The sequence below is a fragment of the Asterias rubens genome, chromosome 12 (assembly GCF_902459465.1).
Source record: "Asterias rubens chromosome 12, eAstRub1.3, whole genome shotgun sequence".
Classification (NCBI taxonomy): Eukaryota; Metazoa; Echinodermata; class Asteroidea; order Forcipulatida; family Asteriidae; genus Asterias; species Asterias rubens.
Window position 1 is genome coordinate 14,786,274 of NC_047073.1, and position 20,717 is coordinate 14,806,990.

Here is a 20,717-nt window from a genome sequence, read left to right on the forward strand (position 1 = left end):
CAATAAAAAGCGTACATTTTGTGAAACTTGCTGACGGAGCAAAAAGCCAGAGCCAAACCCGCGGTTTCGACAATACACTTTTTAATAAGCCTTTGGGCATGACTGGTTTCAGGCTTATCTTGATTTTTATATCCGACAATATTACACAAGAATTCCTTTGTTCTATGTAATTCACTGTTCACTTTCTTATGTAATATTGATGTTAACCAACATTAACTACATGCCTGGTGGCGACAAGTTTTGTAAACCGACATTAAATACAGATGCCTGTTGGTGACTTTAGTGATTTGATGTACACCGTTATTAAAGGCAGTGGACACTATTGGTAATTACTCAAAATATTTATTAGCATAAAACCTTTCTTGGTGACAAGTAATGGGGAGAGGTTGATGGTATAACACATTGTGAGAAACGGCTCCCTCTGAAGTGCCATAGTTTTCGAGAAAGAAGAAATTTTCCACGAATTTGATTTCGAGACCTCAGGTTTAGAACTTGAGGTCTCGAAATCAACCATCTAAACGCACACAACTTCGTTTGACAAGGGTGTTTTTTTTTTTCATTATTATCTCGCAAGTTCGATGACCGATTGAGCTCAAATTTTCACAGGTTTGTTATTTTATGCATATGTTGAGATACACCAACTGTGAAGGCTAGTCTTTGACAATTACCAATAGTGTCCACTGCCTTTAACTATATACCTGGTGGTTATTTTAATACAGGGGCTTACTAAATTGATTATGGACCAAAAGCCTCATTATAACATCTAGAAGAAAAATTTTTTTGCAGACATTCTTTAAACGTATTTGTGATAGTGGCACCGTTATAGTTTGCAGTAACATCATGTTTTAGTAGATGACATTATTTTTAGGATTACACGAAGTATACTCAAATTTAAAATTAGCTTGCGGTGATTTAGCATACTATGTGGTCATCTTTTATAAGATTATATAACTTCATGCAGATTGTCTATCTTGAGCTTTGTGAGTTGCATATGATGTGATTTGTTAAACGAATAAACAATTATTGTAACACTTATACTGTATAGGGGTGTCTAACTTCATTGTACGTTTATTTCAATGTTGTCATTTGAGTACAACAAGAATATCATTTAACACCATTACATTATTTGTCATAACAAAACAGACTCATATTAGAAAATTATGTGTCGTAAAGGTAGAGTTAAGATACAGAATGACAACATAGGTTTGGGCGAAGCACTGCTCTCTGTACCCTAACCTTTGAGCAGACAAAATAGACAGGGCACAGGCCATAAACAACTATAATGACAAACAAACGAATACACATAAAAAGTAACATATTAAACTACCGCAATGAGTCAATGACACATAATGAATATTAGTAAATGATAGAACGACTAAGCGTCTGGCAACGGACTCCAGCATCCTCGGAATGGGCGCAGTTGTGCACACCGACGGTGAGATGAGAGCATGACCAGACTGAGTCTTCGGTCCCATCACACTGCACGTCATCAAGCCAGATCTGCCCCGTCCCAGTAGTGTACGATGAGCTCTGTAGAACTGTGCCGTCTGCGTAACCCAACTGACGGCAGGCCACGGTGGCGTCGTTAGCATCCCAGTAGTCGTCACAAACGGTGCCCCACTGTCCGTCGTAGAAGACCTCCACTCTCCCCTCGTACGTGTGCTGACCACCGACAAGACGAATCACCGAAGTCCCTTCAAAAGAAACAGCGCAAAGAAAAAACTTATCAATTTTATGTACTTTGATAACCTCGCGAGATTCACTGAGATTTGATGGTTTCCAAAAGCAAGTCAGTCGTCTCACCCCAGTTCCAAAGTCACCTACGACAAAGTCGCACTGTTTTACCCCCTGTGGAGTACACCGCTGTGCCTCAAAGCACAGTTGGTAGAGCATCTGCCCGGAGTGTCAGGGGTCTTGGGTTCAAATCCAAATGAGGACTATTTTTCTTTCAGCCCAGATGTTGTATTAACTTCTCATGAGGCCTAGTCTACCACACACGACCTCAACAAAGCTTATTGAGGAGGGAGGTTTCAGTCGGAATCCGTCTTAAATCCACCCCTTACGTCAATGTGTTCCAGTGGTTAGACTACAGGACTTGCATGCAAGGATGTGGGTTCGAATCCCCCCACCCCAAGCTAACCGCTGATTCCACAATGACTATAGAACAACACTCGTCTAGTTACCGAATCACAATTGATTTGTGCGATTCATAACCATAGACGTTAAACCAATGTTTGTATAAAATGAGAGAGATTGGCTGTTGCCAGCTTTTCGTTTATATCCCCTAGTGGGAGTTTGCCAAGTTCCCTTGGTGGGATGATCATCTAAACAATCAAGCAATCATCATCTGACGTCGTGCCTGGTTCACATATACGAAGAGCGGTCCCTTTATACACCTACCATCTGAACACACCACACCAGCGTCCTCTTGGTGGCCACAGTTGTGGGTCCCAACTCCACTATGGCGACAGCTCGTCAGCACAGACTCCTGTCCAGTACAGTCGACGTCGTCAAGCCAAATTGAGCCCGTGCCAGCACCGAAACGGCTGTTAGTGGGCGCACTCATGGCGGCAGAGAAACCGAGCTGGCGACAGACCACCTGGGCATCGTTAATGTCCCATCCATCGTCGCATACCGTGCCCCATGCACCGTCGTTTAGAACCTCCACACGCCCTTCTAGGGAAGATGACCCATCGACGAGTCGAATACCTTGACGTGGAGGAAGAGAATTCGTTCATTCATTCATTTCTTCATTTTTTTTCCACCACACATAAAGAAAAGTTCACATTATATGAAGTGTCGTGACCTAGCGGTTAATAAGAGCACCGAATGCAAACTCTTGTGTTTCTGAACAGCAGAGTGGGGATTCGACTCAGCCGTAAAACTTGTTTCATTATAAGCAAGACAACCATTGCTTTTTCGTCCTTCGAATTTGTAATCAGAGACACGTTCGACCCCAAACACTCACCACTCATACTACACGTCACCCCAGCGTCCTCTCCATGCCCGCAGTTGTGAACCCCAAACCCGGAGTGCAGACATTCAGACAGAGCGTTCTCCGACCCGTCGCATCGCAAGTCATCGAAGAGAATGGGCCCCGTCCCGGCACCGAAGTGAGCGCTGCTCCACGCTTCCGATGCACTCTGGAAGTCTAGCTGCCTACACACCACGTTGGCGTCCTGCAGATCCCAGCTATCGTCACATACTGTACCCCACTCACCCATGTTGAAGACCTCGACACGCCCCTCACTGGGTGTGTTCCCTCCAGCAAGACGAACTGTTAAACAAAAAAACACCAGACAAATACGAATTTGATTTTCAGGATATCGCATTGGTTTTCTTAATCTGAATTGTGTAGCCAGCAAAGCATCCTAGGAAACGTCACACCAAACTTTTTGTAGAGAAGACATGAATGAAGAACTTTAACTTTTAGACGTGGGGGGGGGGGAACCAAGTATTCTCACTTGGTGTATCTCAACATAATGCATAAAATAACAAATCTAAGAAAATTTGGGTTCAATTGGTCATCGAATTTACAAGATACATGTAATGATGAAAGAAAAAATACCCTGGTTGCACTACTTTGTGTGCTTTCAGATACATATTATTATAAAAGGCTTCAGCTAAAACCTTTTATTATTTTAGTGAGAAATTACCTCTTTCTCAAAAACTACGTTACTTCAGAGGGAGCCATTTCTCGCAATGTTTTATACTATTAACATCTCTCCATTGCTCGTTATTCAAGTTCATATGTATGCTAACAATTAATTTCAGTAATAACCTATAATAGTGCCTTTAAAAGAAAGAAAAAACAATTACATACCGGCAACTCTGCATGAAACGCCAGCGTCTTCTGTATGGTCACAGTTATGGGTTCCCATACCGTTGTGGGTGCACAGCGTAATGTCAAACTCGTCCCCACGGCACTGTAAGTTGTCGAGGAGGACTGGTCCGCTGCCTTGACCGTACCCAGCTTGCGAGACGGCTGCCGAAGCCTCGAAAAAACCCAGTTGATGACACACGACCTGTTTTGAAAGGTTGGGATGTTTGAATCTGAAGATGGGACACTTGGAGTTTTTTCTAATTTTTTTTAATGCGATATTGCCTTAAATCACAAGGCTGGATGGGCACTTCAAGGTGAGGGCTGCAGTTAACTGATTTGGGCTATCGGTCAATTCAATTTTTCCCAGGGACATGTTGCCGGCTACTCCTGGAACTGAAACAAGATTACCCCCTTCACGGTCCATAAGGATGTAGGCATGGCTATCATCAATCAGAAGCCTGGCTGGTAGAGCAGAATGCACTACCTCCCAAACTGTTTACGAGCAATTATGGTAACTGCTGCTTTTATGAAGGACACTTTGTCCTGACCGCGATTTGAACCCACACTCTACCGCTGACAAACACAAAGTTTGGGTTCTGTGAATTGAACCATGGAGGAACCAAACCTCTCGGCCAAGACACGCCACTGTTATGGAGGATGAAAAGTGGCCAACTACTGTCCTCTTATCAGAGAATAGCAGAAAAGCAGATTTTATATGTGCTTTTTTAAATATAAATTGTTCTACTTTTCTACTTTTTTGCTACCTGAAAAGCAGATTGAACGTTTTGTGAACATGCATTTTCTACTTTTCTATATTTCTGTTACCAGAAAAGCAGGTTTTACTTCATCTTGTACCTACCATTGCGTCTGCCATATCCCACTCGTCATCACAAATTGTTCCCCATTCTCCGTTATGCATGATCTCAACTCTACCCTCATTGAACGACTCGCCATCCACCAAGCGGACAAGCCCTTTGAACACAATTCACAAAAACAAGATTGTATTTCAACGCATTATTTTTCTTTGATCAGCCTACATTGCACTAAAACTTCAGTTTCAAGGAAGGCTGGGGCAGTTCATTATCTCTTGTTGTCACTAAATATTGTGGAACAAGCTGCCGTGTGGTAGCAGTGAAGCAGCATCTACTGCGACCTTCAAGCGCCAACTAAAAAATCACCTATTCTCCAGCTTATGATCTGTTTCTTTTTATCTTGTTTGTTTGTTTATAATTCCGTTGTTGATTGTGAGGCGCTGTGTTCGATTGCCGTATTAAATGCTTTGTATTATTAGCCATGGGTGCGTGCTTATGTATTGTCATCAATGATCACACACAAACATAATTCAAAGCTACAAGTGGAATAGAAGTCTGTTTGGGTTAAAAACAAAATGGCTGACGTAATACTAACCTCTATCCAGGCACACAACTCCTGCGTCCTCACTGTGTCCACAGTCGTGGACTCCGATCGCAGGATGCGAGCACGACATCAATGTGGCCTCGTCCCCACTACACGCCATGTTGTCCAGCCATATGTCTCCCGTCCCGGCACCGAAGCTATAGACACGCTCAGCCCCGCTGGTATAGCCGAGTTGACGGCAGGCTACCTGGGCGTCACTGGTGTCCCAGCTGTCATCACACACCGTGCCCCAGCGGCCGTTGTGGAAGATCTCGACTCGACCCTCGTTCGGCAACGTTCCCCCCACAAGCCGGATATTATCTGAAAAACATACAGATTTAATATATTTTCTACCAGAGTCGTCTTATGGCGTGTCGTATCCTAGCGGTTAACAACACCGGATTCAAACTCTGGTTTTTCTGAGCAGCAGAGTGTGGGTTTGAGTCCCAGTCGTGACACTTGTGTCCTTTAAGCAAGACACTTAACCATTGCCTCATCCTTCGGATTGGATGTAAAACAGTTGGTCCCGTGTGTTGTGTGTAACGCACGTAAAAGAACCGGCAGTGCACTTATCGGAAAAAGAAGGGGGTACGCCCCGGTGTTCCTGGTTTGACTGGCAGCATATTGCGTCACAGCACCTTGTAAACCATTACATGGTGCTATAAGAAATAGGCTCATACTTTCATACCCAGTAAATTACTGTATATGTTAAAGCGCCATGAGCGTTAATGGGTGACGGATATGCGCTATAATAAGAAGTCACTATTACTATTATATGCTATACCAAATTTCCAATAACTTACCAGTGACACCATTACACACAACACCAGCATCCTCGCCATGGTTGCAATTATGCATCCCAATCCCACTATGTGTGCACCCCACGAGCAGTGTATCGCTCCCAGTACACGCAACATCATCCAGGAGTATCTCTCCACTCCCTCGGCCGAAGCGAGCCCCGGTTGTAGCCTCCAGTGCCTCGCTGAAGCCGAGCTGACGGCACGCCACGCTAGCGTCGACTAGGTCCCAGCTGTCGTCGCAGACCGTTCCCCAGTAACCGTTGGCGAAGATCTCCACCCGTCCTTCGTTCGGCATGGCACCTCCAACCAATCGAACTGATAAAGCAAAGAAACACCATTGTTAAGGTCGAGAACATATTCGCCGAATCAAGGGTTTCGCTATGGCTAGATTACATTATTATTAGATTAGATTAGATTAAATTGGATTAGATTAGATTAGATTATAACAATTTTTTATTAGGTTTATTTAGATTACAGATGCCTATGTTTCAACAGTGCAGGCAACAGGCACAAAGACACCATAATATACCTTTATGCAATGACGTCACAGCCGCCATCTTTAAAATGGAAAGTCGATGATGAAACAATGAAAACTTACAGATGTGTACGCGCGGGACACAAGACTGGCCATAATGAACATGCTTGTCCAAACATCTGACATCACAATTCAAGGCTCGTGAATAATGCTAGATACTACCCTTGAACAACTGGCACGATTTGTACGAGGCGCCAAGGGGAAAGCCAAACAAGCGAGCGCCTTTTGACATATTATACATGAGGGCGCTCGTCTCAATGACGTCATATGCATTAGATTTATTTTAACAAATAATCATGTTCAAATTTACCGGCAACTCCGCAGCGGACCCCAGCATCCTCTTGGTGCCCGCAGTTATGAGCCCCCAGCCCGCTGTGCCGACACTGCAATACTGTCTCCTCCTCCCCTTCACACGCCACATCATCAAGGAGTATCTCCAGACCGTCTCCCTGACCGAAGGTCGCCTGGCCAAAAGCCTGTGCCGTCCCCTCGAAGCCCAGCTCCCGGCAGATGACACCAGCGTCGTCCACGTCCCAGCCGTCGTCACATACCGTGCCCCAGGCGCCGTCGGAGAAGAATTCGACACGGCCCTCGTTGAAGGTAGAACCTCCCATCAGACGAACTGTACATCCACAAGTAGATTTAAAGACAACATTTTCAGAATAAGCTAATAACTAGAAAACAGGTTTTACTTTGCAAGTGTGTTTGTGCTCATCTAGTCATTCTAAGAGCTAAATAAAGCCAGATTATTGCAAGCTTATTTATAACAGCAGCTTTATGAAATTTAGTTTAGAGAATCCTAGTTATGTGTGTATAGGTTTTGGTTTTGTGTTTGAAACCTTGAATGGGATGTTAGTGGAAGTACGTGTTAGATTTCAACTTCTTGTGGAATCAGGGATGTATTTCATGGCCCTGCTTACCACAAGCATTATACGCTAACAGAACCCTGTAAGTGTGTGATTATATGGATCATAAGCACATAATTCCAAGGTAAGCTGGAGTGGATTTCACAAAGAGTTAAGTTAAGACTAGTCTTAAAACTAAAATCAGGACGAGTTACTCGTCCTTATTTAGAACTAGACTTAATTGTTTTATAACTCATAATTAAACCATTCAATAATTAAATGTCATAATCCTAGGTTAGGAATACCTTCGTGACATCGACCGCAGAACCATGTTTTTCTCCATACTTTAATTTGTTTACCGTTCATGTAATTCTTCTGCTGGCAGCGATTTAAATAGTTTTGTATTCAACCATTCAATAATTAAATATCATAATACGGACCTAAGGGAAGGCAGACAACCCCAGCATCCTCGCTATGACCACAGTTATTATTCCTGTTGCTCTCGCACATGCTCAGGCTGCGTTCATGCCCCACACACTCCACGTCGTCCAGATGTATCGGACCGGCCCCGCTGCCGAAGGTCCCGCCGTCTGTTGCCGCTATGGCATCGGCGTAGCCAAGCTGAAGGCACGCCACTTTGGCGTCCTGGAGGTCCCAGCTATCATCGCACACTGTGCCCCACTCTTTATTCAGGTAGATTTCAAGACGTCCCTCGTTGCGTGTCGCCCCGTCGACTAGGCGTAACTCAACTATAAAGACAAATTGTACAGAATCCTTTAAAGGCACTGAACACAATTTGGTAATTACTCAATATAATTGTTTATAGCATGACTTGGTAACGAGCAATGGAGAGATGTTGATAGTATACCACATTGTGAAAAACGGCTTCCTTCTCTGAAGTAATAAACGTAGTTTTTGAGAAAGGGGTAATTTCGAACTTTAAAGTTGAAATGACCTTAGGCCTAAAATCTTAATAGGTATCTGAGAGCACACACGTTTCAGTAACAAGGGTGTTTTTCTGTCATTGTTTTCCTGCAACATCGATGACCAATTGAGCCAAAATTTGCACAGGTTTGTTATTTTATGTATAATATTGGGGTACACCAAGTGAGAATACTGATCTTTGACATTTACCCCCCCCCCCCGCCTCCCCCAACTATTTTGGAAGAGATGTTAGCTGTGGAAAATGATTTTGGTTAAACACTGTCAATGTTTTTTGAATAATAGAAAATAAAAATGGGTTCTACCTGGAGAATTGCAAACCACACCGGCGTCCTCATTGTGACCACAGCTGTGCTGCCCAATACCGGCATGATCACACCCCATCAGTGAAGTCTCACTCCCGGTGCACCCCAAGCTAGAGAGGTACACCGGGTCCAACCCAGGACCGAAGTGGGCCTGGGTAGGGGCTGACTGGGCCCCCGTGAACCCGAGCTGTCGACAGGCGACCGTGGCATCGTTGATATCCCAACCGTCGTCGCACACCGTCCCCCATACGCCGTTGTAGAACACCTCTACACGGCCTTCTCTGTTGTTGTTGCCACCACTTAGCCTGATAGATGCTAGAAACAAAAACAAAAAATGGATGCAATTTACTAATAATTAAACCATGTATATAAATGAACGAGGCCCTTTAGCGAATATAAAAATTGGAGATGAACATAGAATATAGCTGATAGATCTTTTTTCCGACACGTCACAGCCCGAGTGAATGGTGTTAAAAACATTTGTTTTAAGATTTTGTGTTTTGAGTGCATAGAAAAAGTGTTGAGTGTATAACTCATGCTTTATAATACCTTGTGCCTCGCATATGACGCCAGCATCCTCAATGTGCATACAGTTATGCGTTCCGACCGGCAAATGGGTGCAATTCATAAGAGTGTCCTCCGTTCCGATGCACCCTACGTCGTCCAGGAATATACCCATCGTGCCGGGGCCGAAGCGGGCATTCTGTGTGGCCTCTTGAGCGTCTCCTAGACCCAGCTGACGGCAGACGACCATCGCGTCCTGGAGGGACCAGCCGTCGTCGCACACCGTGCCCCACTCGCCGTCGTAATACACCTCCACCCTGCCTTCGCTGGGAAGGTTACCGTCAACAAGTCGAACTGTAAATAAAAAACAAAATCTTGCGTCATTTTTTTGAATCCTATTTTGAATCGAAAATTAGTTGATCTTTGCTAAACATGTTTGAGGAAACTTTCTGCAACTCTTCTATTGTGATTCGGAGGAACTGACGAACTGTAATAAAATAGAAAATTGTGAAGACATTGTTTTGAGTCCCGTTTTGTATCGAAAATTAGATGATTCTGCTAAACTTGTGTGGGACAATTTCTGCAACTTTCTTGAAACTTAACTTGCGCTTGCAACTGTTTTATACAAAAAGTTGTATTTTTTTTTATTCAGCACTTCGAAATACTGGAACAAATTATAAGTAAATAGTAAAATTGCGGGTACAACCATGCGTAAATCTATTTTGTGTGAGTGTTGGCTCTGAAAAGAGCCGGTGTGCTCTCGACGTCATATTATGGCACTCCACAAAATGTTGGTTGTATTTTTGTTATTGGAATGAATGCAGACAGCTCGATCAGAGCCTACCGTTAACATCACAGATGACTCCCGCATCCTCCCCGTGGTTGCAGTTGTGATTCCCCAGACCAGCCTGCTGGCACTCAAACAAGTTCTGCTCCCATCCTTCACATCCGATGTCGTCCAACAGGATCTCCCCGGAACCGGACCCGAACCGGGCGCTCCGGACGGCAGCCGTAGCACCGTAGTAGCCGAGTTGTCGGCACACCACGTCGGCGTCGTCTTTGTCCCACTGGTCGTCACACACCGTGCCCCAGACGCCCTCGTGGTAAAGCTCCACGCGACCCATGTTCGGCCGGTCACCACCAACGAGTCGTACTGTCAAGATAAAACAAAGAGAGATATCATAGGATTTGAAAACTTTTAAAACTTTGCATGGGAATACGGCATAGTAAAGGATTTCGGTAACACCGTGTAATGATGATCTCTGTATGAAGGTTGTTCTGAAAAGAACCGTTGGTTTGTCTCGACGATTCGATCAGTATGCTCATCGTCTGCTGGAGAAAGCTGGACTCTGATGCTGCATGCTGCATGCGGATTAGCTTGGTGATGCACGAAGAGAGAATTTTAATTTGCAGCCATGCGCTGCTAGCAAATTTTGTTCTGTACATGAAAATTGCCACTGTCGCTGTGCCCTTGTGAAATGTTTGTTCTTCTAAATCGATTTAGACCTAAAGTGTTGACTAAACTTGATTTCAAGTCTGAGATAAGGTTATTTCTCTTCTAAACAGCCACGCAGCAGATTGGCTTTCACACAACCCAACTCGTGGTCAAAGCTTATTGTTAGAGAAATAAATCCACAGGAGGGCGCTATTTAAGGCAACACTTGTCATGTACTCAAATTCCGACTTTGGTTCGGCGCAACTCTGGAGCGCCTGTCTGAAACGGGTTTACTTACCATGGCGCTCGCACACCACCCCAGCGTCCTCCGCATGGCCGCAGTTATGACTGTACCGATCCACGTAGTCGCACTTCAGCAGCGATTGTTCAGTCCCGTCACAGTGTACGTCGTCCAGGTAGATATCCCCGCTCCCTTGGCCAAAGTGCGCTCCCGAAGTTGCCGCAATAGCACCGGGGAAGCCCAGCATTCGGCAGGCGACCTGTGCCTCGTGCATACCCCAGTAGTCGTCACACACCGTACCCCAGGTCCCGCCGTCGATATTGAGCTCCACACGGCCTTCATTTCCTGTGTTCCCTCCTTGAAGGCGCACCTGTACCGCTGTATCTAAAAAATGTTAATTAATACGAAAAATGTAAACACGTTTGTTGTTGTTCATGGTCATTTCTTTACTTGTTTTAAACCAAGATTTGAATTCAATCGTTCATATTCGAGGACATAAAGGTGTACACTACACTTGAGAAGAATACACAGGACAAACAAACAATTATTGTTTATCATTGTTGTGTTTACCAGCCATTATACTTTGAAAGCAGACTTGAAGCCAAGTTGTTGCGTTTCCCTCGTTTCTTCTGAAGAGACAAAACGCACCAACATTAGCTGTCATAAACGTAGGATAGAGGAAGTTGACTCAAAAGAGGGCGCTCTCAGAAGTACACAGTTCGCCGTAGTGGGGGGGGGGGGGGCACAGATGATCTGTGGACAGAATCTCCTGCCACAATGGCACAGATAGTGAAGAAGTTAACATTAAAATCTCATCCCAGACTACTCTACTGTCTCTTTAAAAGGTCAATAACATACCTGCTTGTGTCAAACACACGACACCTACATCCTCATAATGTCCACAGTTGTGTTGCCCGACCCCATTATGTGGGCACTCCATCAGCGAGGCCTCTTGCCCGTTACATGACAAGTCATCAAGCAGGACCGGACCAGACCCGGCACCGTACCGGACCAGAGCAGAGCTTGCCCCGGGGAACCCCACGGAACGGCACACTACCTCTGCGTCCTTGATATCCCACATGTCATCACACACCGTGCCCCACACGCCGTCTATTAGCACCTCCACACGGCCGGAGTACGTGTTGGGACCAGCAACAAGTCTCACGTTGTCAGATTTCCCTGGAGTCAATAATACAATTTGTATTGTAGACAATTTACTCAGAAAGACAAGCCGATTTTATTTGGGTTGTTTTTTGACGCCATAATGGTAAACATTAACCTCCAAATCCCCACTATGACTATTATCTTGGGTTTTTTCAATTATTGCACCCACTTTACAATCGACATATTGTTATTATAATATTATAACTTTTAAAAATATTCATATACATTGTGTGTGCTTGCAAGCTTTCAAGCGTCCCCATTGTTCAACCTGGACCCCACAAGGAACGTATTTGTTCAACCTGGACCCCACAAGGGAATTCTTTAGAAAAGGGAATAATAACATAACAACAAAAGCCACAATTAAGTAGCACGCCCCCTTTTGCGAGTGTGTTGTGGAGGGGGGGGGGGACACCTTCAATTCAAGCAAAGGGACCGAGATTAGTTTTCTTCGTTTGTTTACAACTTGCGTAACCTCAAACGTGATTCGCTCCATGATTCGGCACACCACTGGCAGTGGCCACTCTCTGTCTTACCGTCAGATGTTGAAATTGAAGGTTGTGCACATTTAACACCAGCATCCTCCGAATGTCCGCAGTTATGCTGCTGAACCCCAGCGTGCGGACATTGGAAGAGGGAACTCTCCGTCCCACTGCACCCGAGGTCGTCGAGCTGTATCGGCCCGTAGCCTGATCCGTAGTAGGCGTTCGTGGGGGCCGTCATGGCCCTACCGTACCCCAGTTCACCGCAGACTACGGCCGCCTCGTTCAGGTCCCATGTGTCGTCGCAGACGGTGCCCCACTGGCCGTTGGCCAACACTTCAACACGGCCTTCGTAGATTGACGGGCCGTCTCGCAATCGAACTACAAGCCACAAAAAGGGGAAAATATGTCATCCTTCAGACGTACCATAGATAGAGTAACATACTTCATTGTATTTATTGAAATCACAGCAAAACTTCTTCACACTGTATGTAGATAGAATAGATTGTTGTTAAAGTTGCCGTTAAAGTTTTTGTTCAAGTTGCTGAAGTTATTAAAGTTCTTGGTGTTAGTGGTGTTGTTAAAGTTGTGGTTATTGTTTTATGTTGTTTTATGTTTTATGTTGTTTTATGTTTTATGTTGTTTTATGTTTTATGTTGTTGTTGTTGTTGTTGTTGTTGTTGTTGTTGTTGTTGTTGTTGTTGTTGTTGTTGTTGTTGTTGTTGTTGTTGTTGTTGTTGTTGTTGTTGTTGTTGTTGTTGTTGTTGTTGTAAGAACCACGCCCCACAAATTGCCACACCTCGTACCCCTCCCCTTGCTAATGATACCATCCTTCATTTTGTTTCACTACTTGCTAAATGGGAAAGTCACAGGCCTGTGTTGAAAAGCTATTGAAGTGTTTTAACGTAAATACAGCCGTCCATGAATCAACATATAGTTCTATGGCCTACTTTTAACTTTGTTCCATACGATGTCAGTATTATACAGGCTGTCATCTCTTTCGACATGTTATACTGCTGCTAGGTGTTCAGTCATGAATTTATCGAAACTTTCACAATCTTACAAAAATATATATTTCGGAAGAGAGTAGGCCTATATGTGTGCAATACAACTGTTACGTTTTTTACGTACCATTGCTTGAACCGCCAGCCAAGCCGCCATCATCTCGACGCTGCCTGGCGTGCCCGATATTCCTCGCCGAGACGGCCCCGGTTGAACTCAAGAAAACCACCCACCAAAAGGCGACTGGCAGCATGACCACTACGGCCCTTGACCGGGGAGATCGCATCAAAACACCCATCACCAAGCTAGAGAAATTACGCTCCGACTGGATGATGTGAAATAAGGTCAACTTCGAAGAAAGGGATGAGATATTTGTTCGTGAATTGTACAGCTCTGTCTGGTACTTGAACCACTGCGGGGAATTCTATTTAACAAACTGTGTAGCTCTCCATACATTCATCACATTTAAATACTTCTTAGGATGACACTTTCAGACGATTTCTGGACAAAGCAAACCGGAGTTAAAAACACAGCGTACCAAGACACAACAGAAAAAGGTGAACCAGGATTTCGCTAAAAAGTACCACTTCGAGACAGGATCCGTATTGCCGTGTTGCCACCAGTCAATTCATCAAGACATAACACGGAGTTTAAGGTCAACACCATGACAACTTGGTGTCAAATTGCCCACCCCGCGTCTTTTCGTTTTTCAAAGTCAATTGAAACAAAGGTCTTAGAAGGGGAAACCCCTCGCCACCCCAATCACCCCCCGCAGAGGTCATACGTGTGTTATGTGCCATTTCATAATTATTTTTTAACATGTGCAAGCACACTGTGAAAGTAAATTGACGTCACAACCTCATGCCCTGAGGCCCAAAGAAAAGCTGCGTTATTGTTTTAGATTCGTCGCGGTGCGTAGTCACAGTGTGACGAATCGGATAAGGTGCAGTTTTGAGTAAAATCACTTTTGAATGTTTTGACATGTATTCATTCACCTACATTATCACTTGCCGAATGGAAGGTATGTTTTTAAGAATATTTGAGGTAGCATTATAACCACTCACTCTCGGTCGTCAACTTCGCCCCATTTCTCACTTCCTTTGGTAATTACTCCAAGTAATTGTTAGCACGGGAGAGCTGTTGATTATTTTGGAAGCAGCTCCCTCTGAAGTAACGTAGTTTTTGAGAAAGAAATATCTCATCCCAAATAACATTCAAAGACTTCAGGCCTGAAGCTTTTTTTTTAGGCATCTGAAAGCACATAATTTATTATGATTTTGGAGGTTGAACAAAGAATTGACAAGAGTGGGATTCGAACCAACGACCTCCGTGTATTAACGTGCCGGCGCGCCGGCGCCGCGGCGCTCTACCAACTGAGCTATCTAGCCCTATGTTCGCGGTGTCCCTATTTTGTCAATATCTTTGTTAATAATAATTAATTTTGCAATAAAAGGATGTTTTCTCTTCATATTCTTGCAACTTCGGTGACCAAAGTCCAAATTTTCACAGATTTGTTATTGTATGCATATGTTGGGATACACCAAGTTGAGAAAACTGGTCTTTGACAATTACCAATAGTGTCCGAGTCCACCCATGATTTTTTTTTTAAGGTCCTCATCACATGTCTTCCTTTGTTTCTTCTATTGTTCTATCCATTTATCCCTCTCTGCCACATCAAAATAAGAAAACTGACACCCTCCCGACAGCTTACGGCCTGCCGTTACGCAGTCGTTTTCTCCGGTGGGGGAGGGAGATCCATTTACCGGTCACGTTTCGACGAACCACGCTGTGAAAACAAGTCAATAAATCTCCACTGCTGTTCCTCCCCAACTGCGGGGGGGAAAATCCAATCACCCTGAGTACAATCATTCAGCATCATACGATGAAGCAAGGTCACGTCTTGGAAATTTGAGTCAAGGATCGAATTTGGTCGTTAAAAAAGCACGGAGCTGACAACTTTGGATTTCACAGAGTGAGTCCCACTCTGTATGCGACCCAAAATGAAACAAACCCACTTGAAACTTTAACAGCGACAAAACAATAATCTTGTCAAGTGGATTCCATTACTGTCCCTATTTATCAACGAACCCCCAAATCAAACAACCAAACAAACAAACAGACAATGAACCCCCCCCCCCCAAAAAAAAAAAAAAAAAAAAAAAAAAAAAACGACCGAAAACACCAACAACATTTCAAGCATAAACATTTCAATTATAGTTAAGACACAAAATCCATGGGAAAAGTGCTAAAAAGAGAACTTTGCGGTTCCATATAGGGGCAATGGCGGAAAGCTCATACCCTTTAAAGGCTATCGGTAGTTACTCAAAATAAATATTAGCATAAAAACGTACTTGGTGACGAGTAATTGGGAGAGGTTGATATTAAAAAAAAACCATTGCGACAAACGGCTCCATCTGAAGTGACACAGTTTCGAGAAAGATGTAATTTTCCACAAATTTGATTTCGAGACCTCAGATTTAGAATTTGAGGTCTCGTAGTAATCAAGCATCTGAAAGCACACAACTTCGTGTACCAAGGGTGTTTTTTCTTCTTTCATTATTATCTCGCAACTTCGATGACCAAATGAGCTCAAATTTTCACAGTTTTTTTATTTATGCATATGTTGAGATACACCAAGTGTGAAGACTAGTCTTTGACAATTACCAAAAGTGTCCAGTGTCTTTAAACAAACCGCGCTGATTGGCATTGACGGCCGAATGCACGCCAAACATGTTATCGTATTATCAGATACTCTAACCAAATTCAATTTTTTTCTGCTGAACTTTCATTTTCAACTGAATAAAATACATCCCAAGATTGGTTGCTTTGTTTCCAATCAATTCAACACTACGTTTAATAGTTGTGTGACATTATTTTACAAACTGTGGCCATTTAGTTTTTGTTTTGCATTTATGGCTTTTCGTAGTTTGCCAGTCTCGGTTGGCAAAACTGGTTATTTCCTGAATTTTTCAGAGCGAACTTTTAAACATGACGTCACCAACTTTACATACCATTGGTACCGATAAACTATAGTTGACGCCCTCTGTTGTTGGAATTGATCCAAACATTCCTGTAGACGGTCCTCATCGTCGACTATAATACAACACGGTCGCAAATCAAGACTGAGGGCTCTTTTAGAAACCGCGGCTTCGGCTTGGCTCCACCCCCTCTCGTCTGACGCCATGAGCGCGTACACGCAAAACACGTGCATTTGTCAAAACAACCGCGGAGCCAAGCTATAGTCTGAGCCGAATCCAAAGCCAAAACCGTGGTTTCTAAAAGGGCCTAAGAGCTAGGGGCCTCGATTGTAAACTGTGTATAGGCTATACTATACTAGCGTAAGAAAGGAGCAGAGGATACTGAAGGGGGGGGGGGGGTAGTCATCCTGGTCATACATCCAAGTACATGTTCATACAGTATACAAATGTATACATGTAGGCCCTTCGTCTATGTCAGAGCCTGTCCTAAATAACGCGGTCAAATCTGCCACCAGCTTCATTGACAGATTTAACACTGACCCCACCAATCATCTTCCAATTGGTATGACCTTTGACCTTGCCCTGGATTCTCGGAACAAGCTCTGTCGGGGTTCAATGTCGTCATCCTCCTCGCTCAACTCTCGAAAGTCCTTCTGACTCGGTCATCCTGTTTCTTTCTCCATGGTTATCCCATGAAAATAAACTAAAATTTTAACTTCACTGCAACTTGAGTTTGTATCAGAAAGGTGTGAAACATTTTAAACGTTTTGTTGTTTGTTGCTAGCCTGGTGTACGAAGATTAATCATGGATAGGTTTTAAGAGTCATTTGCTCTAGGATTTTACCATTATTGAGGTTCTATGCTCTATCGTGGGATTTAGCCCTTAACCTTTTCCACCAATCGACATTTCTTTAGATGCTTTTCGATACTGAATCAGCCAGCTAGACCACATGGGCTAGAATTTTAACTGGTCCTATATTAGTTTTAACTGTCATTTGAGCCAGCTGTTAACGAGACGCACGACGCTGGTTGCGCCAACTCGCTGCACCCTTCCAATATGGTTTCACTTCCACCCCTTCCAGCCGGCCCACCTTCATAGTTGCATACGATTGCATGCACCCGTCCACATACAGTTGCACCCCTTCCACCCCGATTGCACCCCTTCCACCTGGTATAAACGGTGGCACCCTTCCAGCCTAAGGGTAACACCCCTCCCCATGGTTGCACCCACCCCAGGTGCACCCCTTTCACTCCCGTTGCACCCTTCCACACCCATGGTACCCTTCATGTCCCCTGTTGCACCCCACCTCGGCTGCACAATCCCCCGTTGAACCCCTTCCATCACACCCATGGTTACACCCTTCCACCCAAGCTGCACCCGTCCGACTCAACAGTTGCACCTTTCCTCCCCATGCCCCCCCCCCCCCGTGGTTGATGCAACCTTCCACCTCAACCAGTTGCATCCCCCCCCCCACAATAGTTGCATGCACTCTTTCACCACAGTTGCCACCCCCCCCCCCCCCCCCCCGTGGTTGCACCTTTCTCTACCCATGGTTGCACCCTAGCTCTACGGTTGCACCCTTTCACCTCCATGGTTCGTAGAGAAAAGCTACAACAGGCGACCATCCACCTCCGTTGTTGCACCATCAACTTCTCAAGAGCGTGTGTACCTCTTGCAAAATCGTTGCAAAGCACATGCACTGTCCGAGCCCATCCACATGGTAGGCTCGTGTCTAGTACATGGACTTAGATAAACACCTGGTGCTTATTCTTTATACATCATCACCCCCGGGGGATTTTACTTACACCGCCGTTTGACTTTGAAGGACAATAAGGAAAGGAAAACACACATAACCCATCAAGTGGACCGAAAACAACTGCAAGATTTATGCAATGTTTCATGGCTTGCAGGCCCTGCATTTTTATTTTTTTCCAGACGCGTGCAGGATTTGTTTTTTTCAAAATCTCTGATATTGTATTCCTTGCTCTGAAGTTGGTTTGAGATTTTTGTTACCAGACAGGGACAGAGTCCTCCCCGACCACCTTTGTTAATATTCAGGCCTATATCTTAACCAGACTATGGCCCTCAGCCCATCCCATCCCGCCCCACCCATTGAAACCCTTGCACCCCTTTACCCTTGCTTATTCCTAAATATCGCACCAACACCCACAATGAATCGTCTTTTGCTTTGTATGCCATCTGTACTTTATTCTCCGGTATTTTGTGTTTGTTGTCATTACAATGAATAATTATTTTAAATCTTTGAATCCTCGAGATCAATTGAAACAAATTACCAAGGTTTGGCTTTCTAGTATAGGTCCTTGACTGTGAGCAATGGTTTTCCGAATTAATTCGGCTGTGTACATCTGTGGTGTGCATGACCTGTTGAAACAAACTACTGTTAAAAAAACAAAAAACAAAAACATGCCTATTTCACATTGTTTTTCAAGTTTTCACTACAAATCAATTTCATTCCCCCTGTCCACGCTGGGGGTGGGATTGACAATAGATTCAGCGATATTGCGCAATGTCTTTCACAATGTGTGAATGGAAAAAAGGAGACCGCGAGTTCTTTTAATTCCTAAAAAATATTCTACCTCGCTTGATGCATGATCGAGTTTCGGCAAGTTCGATCCCGAACCCCGGCAAATTGTCTGTCATACAATTTATTTTCAATTAGCCCCTATTAGCTCCTGTTTGGACACCTACCGCCAATTAAAACCAGTCCAACAATGTTGATACTATTGCGCCAATGGGAATAAACAGCTCAATTTGAGTGTCAATGCCACTTTTAATGACAGTATTTAAAGGCACCAACCTTTTAATTTTGTAACCGTTTGATTATTTTAATCCTACAATAAATGGAGGTTGCGTTTTTGAGATATCGCCAGAAATCCCGAATGATGCCCACACAGGATAGGAACACACAATCTGAGAAGCGTTACTGCAGTAGCGCTTCTCGGATTCAAATGTTGGGCATAAAACAGACGTAAATACGTTAACAAGCTAAGTTAGTGTTCGTCTCCTGAGACGAAAATTCATCGAGACATAGTTTTACTCATTTCCCCAAAACTATTGCACCTCAGCAAGCAATAATTGAAGCTTTCTACCATCATAATCTTCAAACAATGTGTAAGTTTAATGTAAATCTGTGAACATGCATTGTGTTTAGTGTCCTTCAAAAATTAACAAACCCTTAGCGAAGTAATATCACTATCAGTAAAATTAGTTGGTGGAATTATAGAGCAAGATAAATCATACCACCCATCCGCCCCCAGCGCACCCACACGGATCTTCTGAGGTCACTGTTCCATTTAGGCCGTTTATCCAAACACCTATCAGCGTCTCAGAATTCACACGAAGAAATTGTTTCCTAAAAGTGGGTGATCAAAGTTATTTCTATCTTCAGCTACTCTTTAACCCTAGATACAGTACTGACCAATCACCAGCCGGCACAGCTATCGGATGCCCCGCCCACTTTATGACGTCAGAGTATCGTACGATCGGTTGTGCTTTTTTTCAAAGCCCGGATTTTCTGGAACAATTGTCCCCCACAGGACCCAGTGATTTGAATGGAGGAACAATTGCAGAGCTAAGAGGAAGGGGAAGCAATTACCAAAGACTTCGTCATAAGGGTTGGAAGTTTCGCAATCCTCTTTCTTTTGACTGTAGTTGAAACGTATTTGAATCAAATTTAATTGGCGTGTATTGAGTGTGTAGTTCCAATAGCATAACCACCAAACGAATTTCTTTTTCCTCCATGCTGAGTTGCAACATGTTGTCTTGTAGAAGATGGGTTACGAAATGTGTTAAGGGGGGGGGGGGGGGGGACCACACGGTTCAGTTTCATCAAAGCCTGTAAGCACAGCACAGGAAAGTATTTATTGCTGACCAGAATCAGGTTACCAGCCTAAACTTATGAGTTCCAGTGTTGCTGCTGCTGGCGCCCGACTCAATTTTTGCTTAGCTTTGTTATTTTCTGCTTACCAGCTTTACGATGAGCCCAGGGTCAAATTCCATTAAGTCTGTAAGCACAAGAACTTCTATACAGAGAGTGTTTCTTAAACAGAAACGGGTTATCATCAATTTTCATTATGTCTTTTATGACTGCTTGTGCCCCACAATATTGCTTAGCAAAGAAAGTTGTCAAGCAGTATTTTTTGCTTAACAGCTTTCTGAAATTGGGCCCATGGGTCCAATTTCAGAAAGCGTCTAAGCATAAGAACTTGCTTTGCACTGGAAAATATTGCTTGACAGAAATGGGTTAC

The 20,717-nt window shown here is 43.9% G+C and overlaps 1 protein-coding gene across 1 annotated transcript; it reads right to left on the reverse strand.

The window, feature by feature from the left end:
- Positions 1–977: 977 nt before the first annotated feature.
- Positions 978–14,061, reverse strand: LOC117297540 (deleted in malignant brain tumors 1 protein-like). The gene is made up of 16 exons (XM_033780633.1): positions 13,600–14,061; positions 12,523–12,849; positions 11,684–12,004; positions 10,883–11,209; positions 9,994–10,302; positions 9,195–9,503; positions 8,646–8,960; positions 7,839–8,147; positions 6,864–7,175; positions 6,022–6,333; positions 5,231–5,539; positions 4,683–4,795; positions 3,824–4,025; positions 2,969–3,277; positions 2,401–2,709; positions 978–1,694 (listed from the first exon to the last, which is right to left on the reverse strand). The coding sequence occupies exons 1-16, from the start codon at positions 13,766–13,768 to the stop codon at positions 1,357–1,359; spliced, it is 4,590 nt and encodes a 1,529-aa protein (XP_033636524.1). The 5' UTR covers positions 13,769–14,061; the 3' UTR covers positions 978–1,356.
- Positions 14,062–20,717: the final 6,656 nt, after the last annotated feature.

Excerpts from the sequence above, each read along its gene's own strand:
- LOC117297540 (XM_033780633.1), bottom strand. The coding sequence starts at position 13,768 with ATGGGTGTTTTGATGCGATCTCCCCGGTCAAGGGCCGTAGTGGTCATG. Across the intron at positions 12,850-13,599 it reads GGCTGGCGGTTCAAGCAATG|TTCGATTGCGAGACGGCCCG; the intron begins GTACGTAAAAAA and ends TGTGGCTTGTAG. Across the intron at positions 6,334-6,863 it reads GGTCCGCTGCGGAGTTGCCG|TTCGATTGGTTGGAGGTGCC; the intron begins GTAAATTTGAAC and ends TTGCTTTATCAG.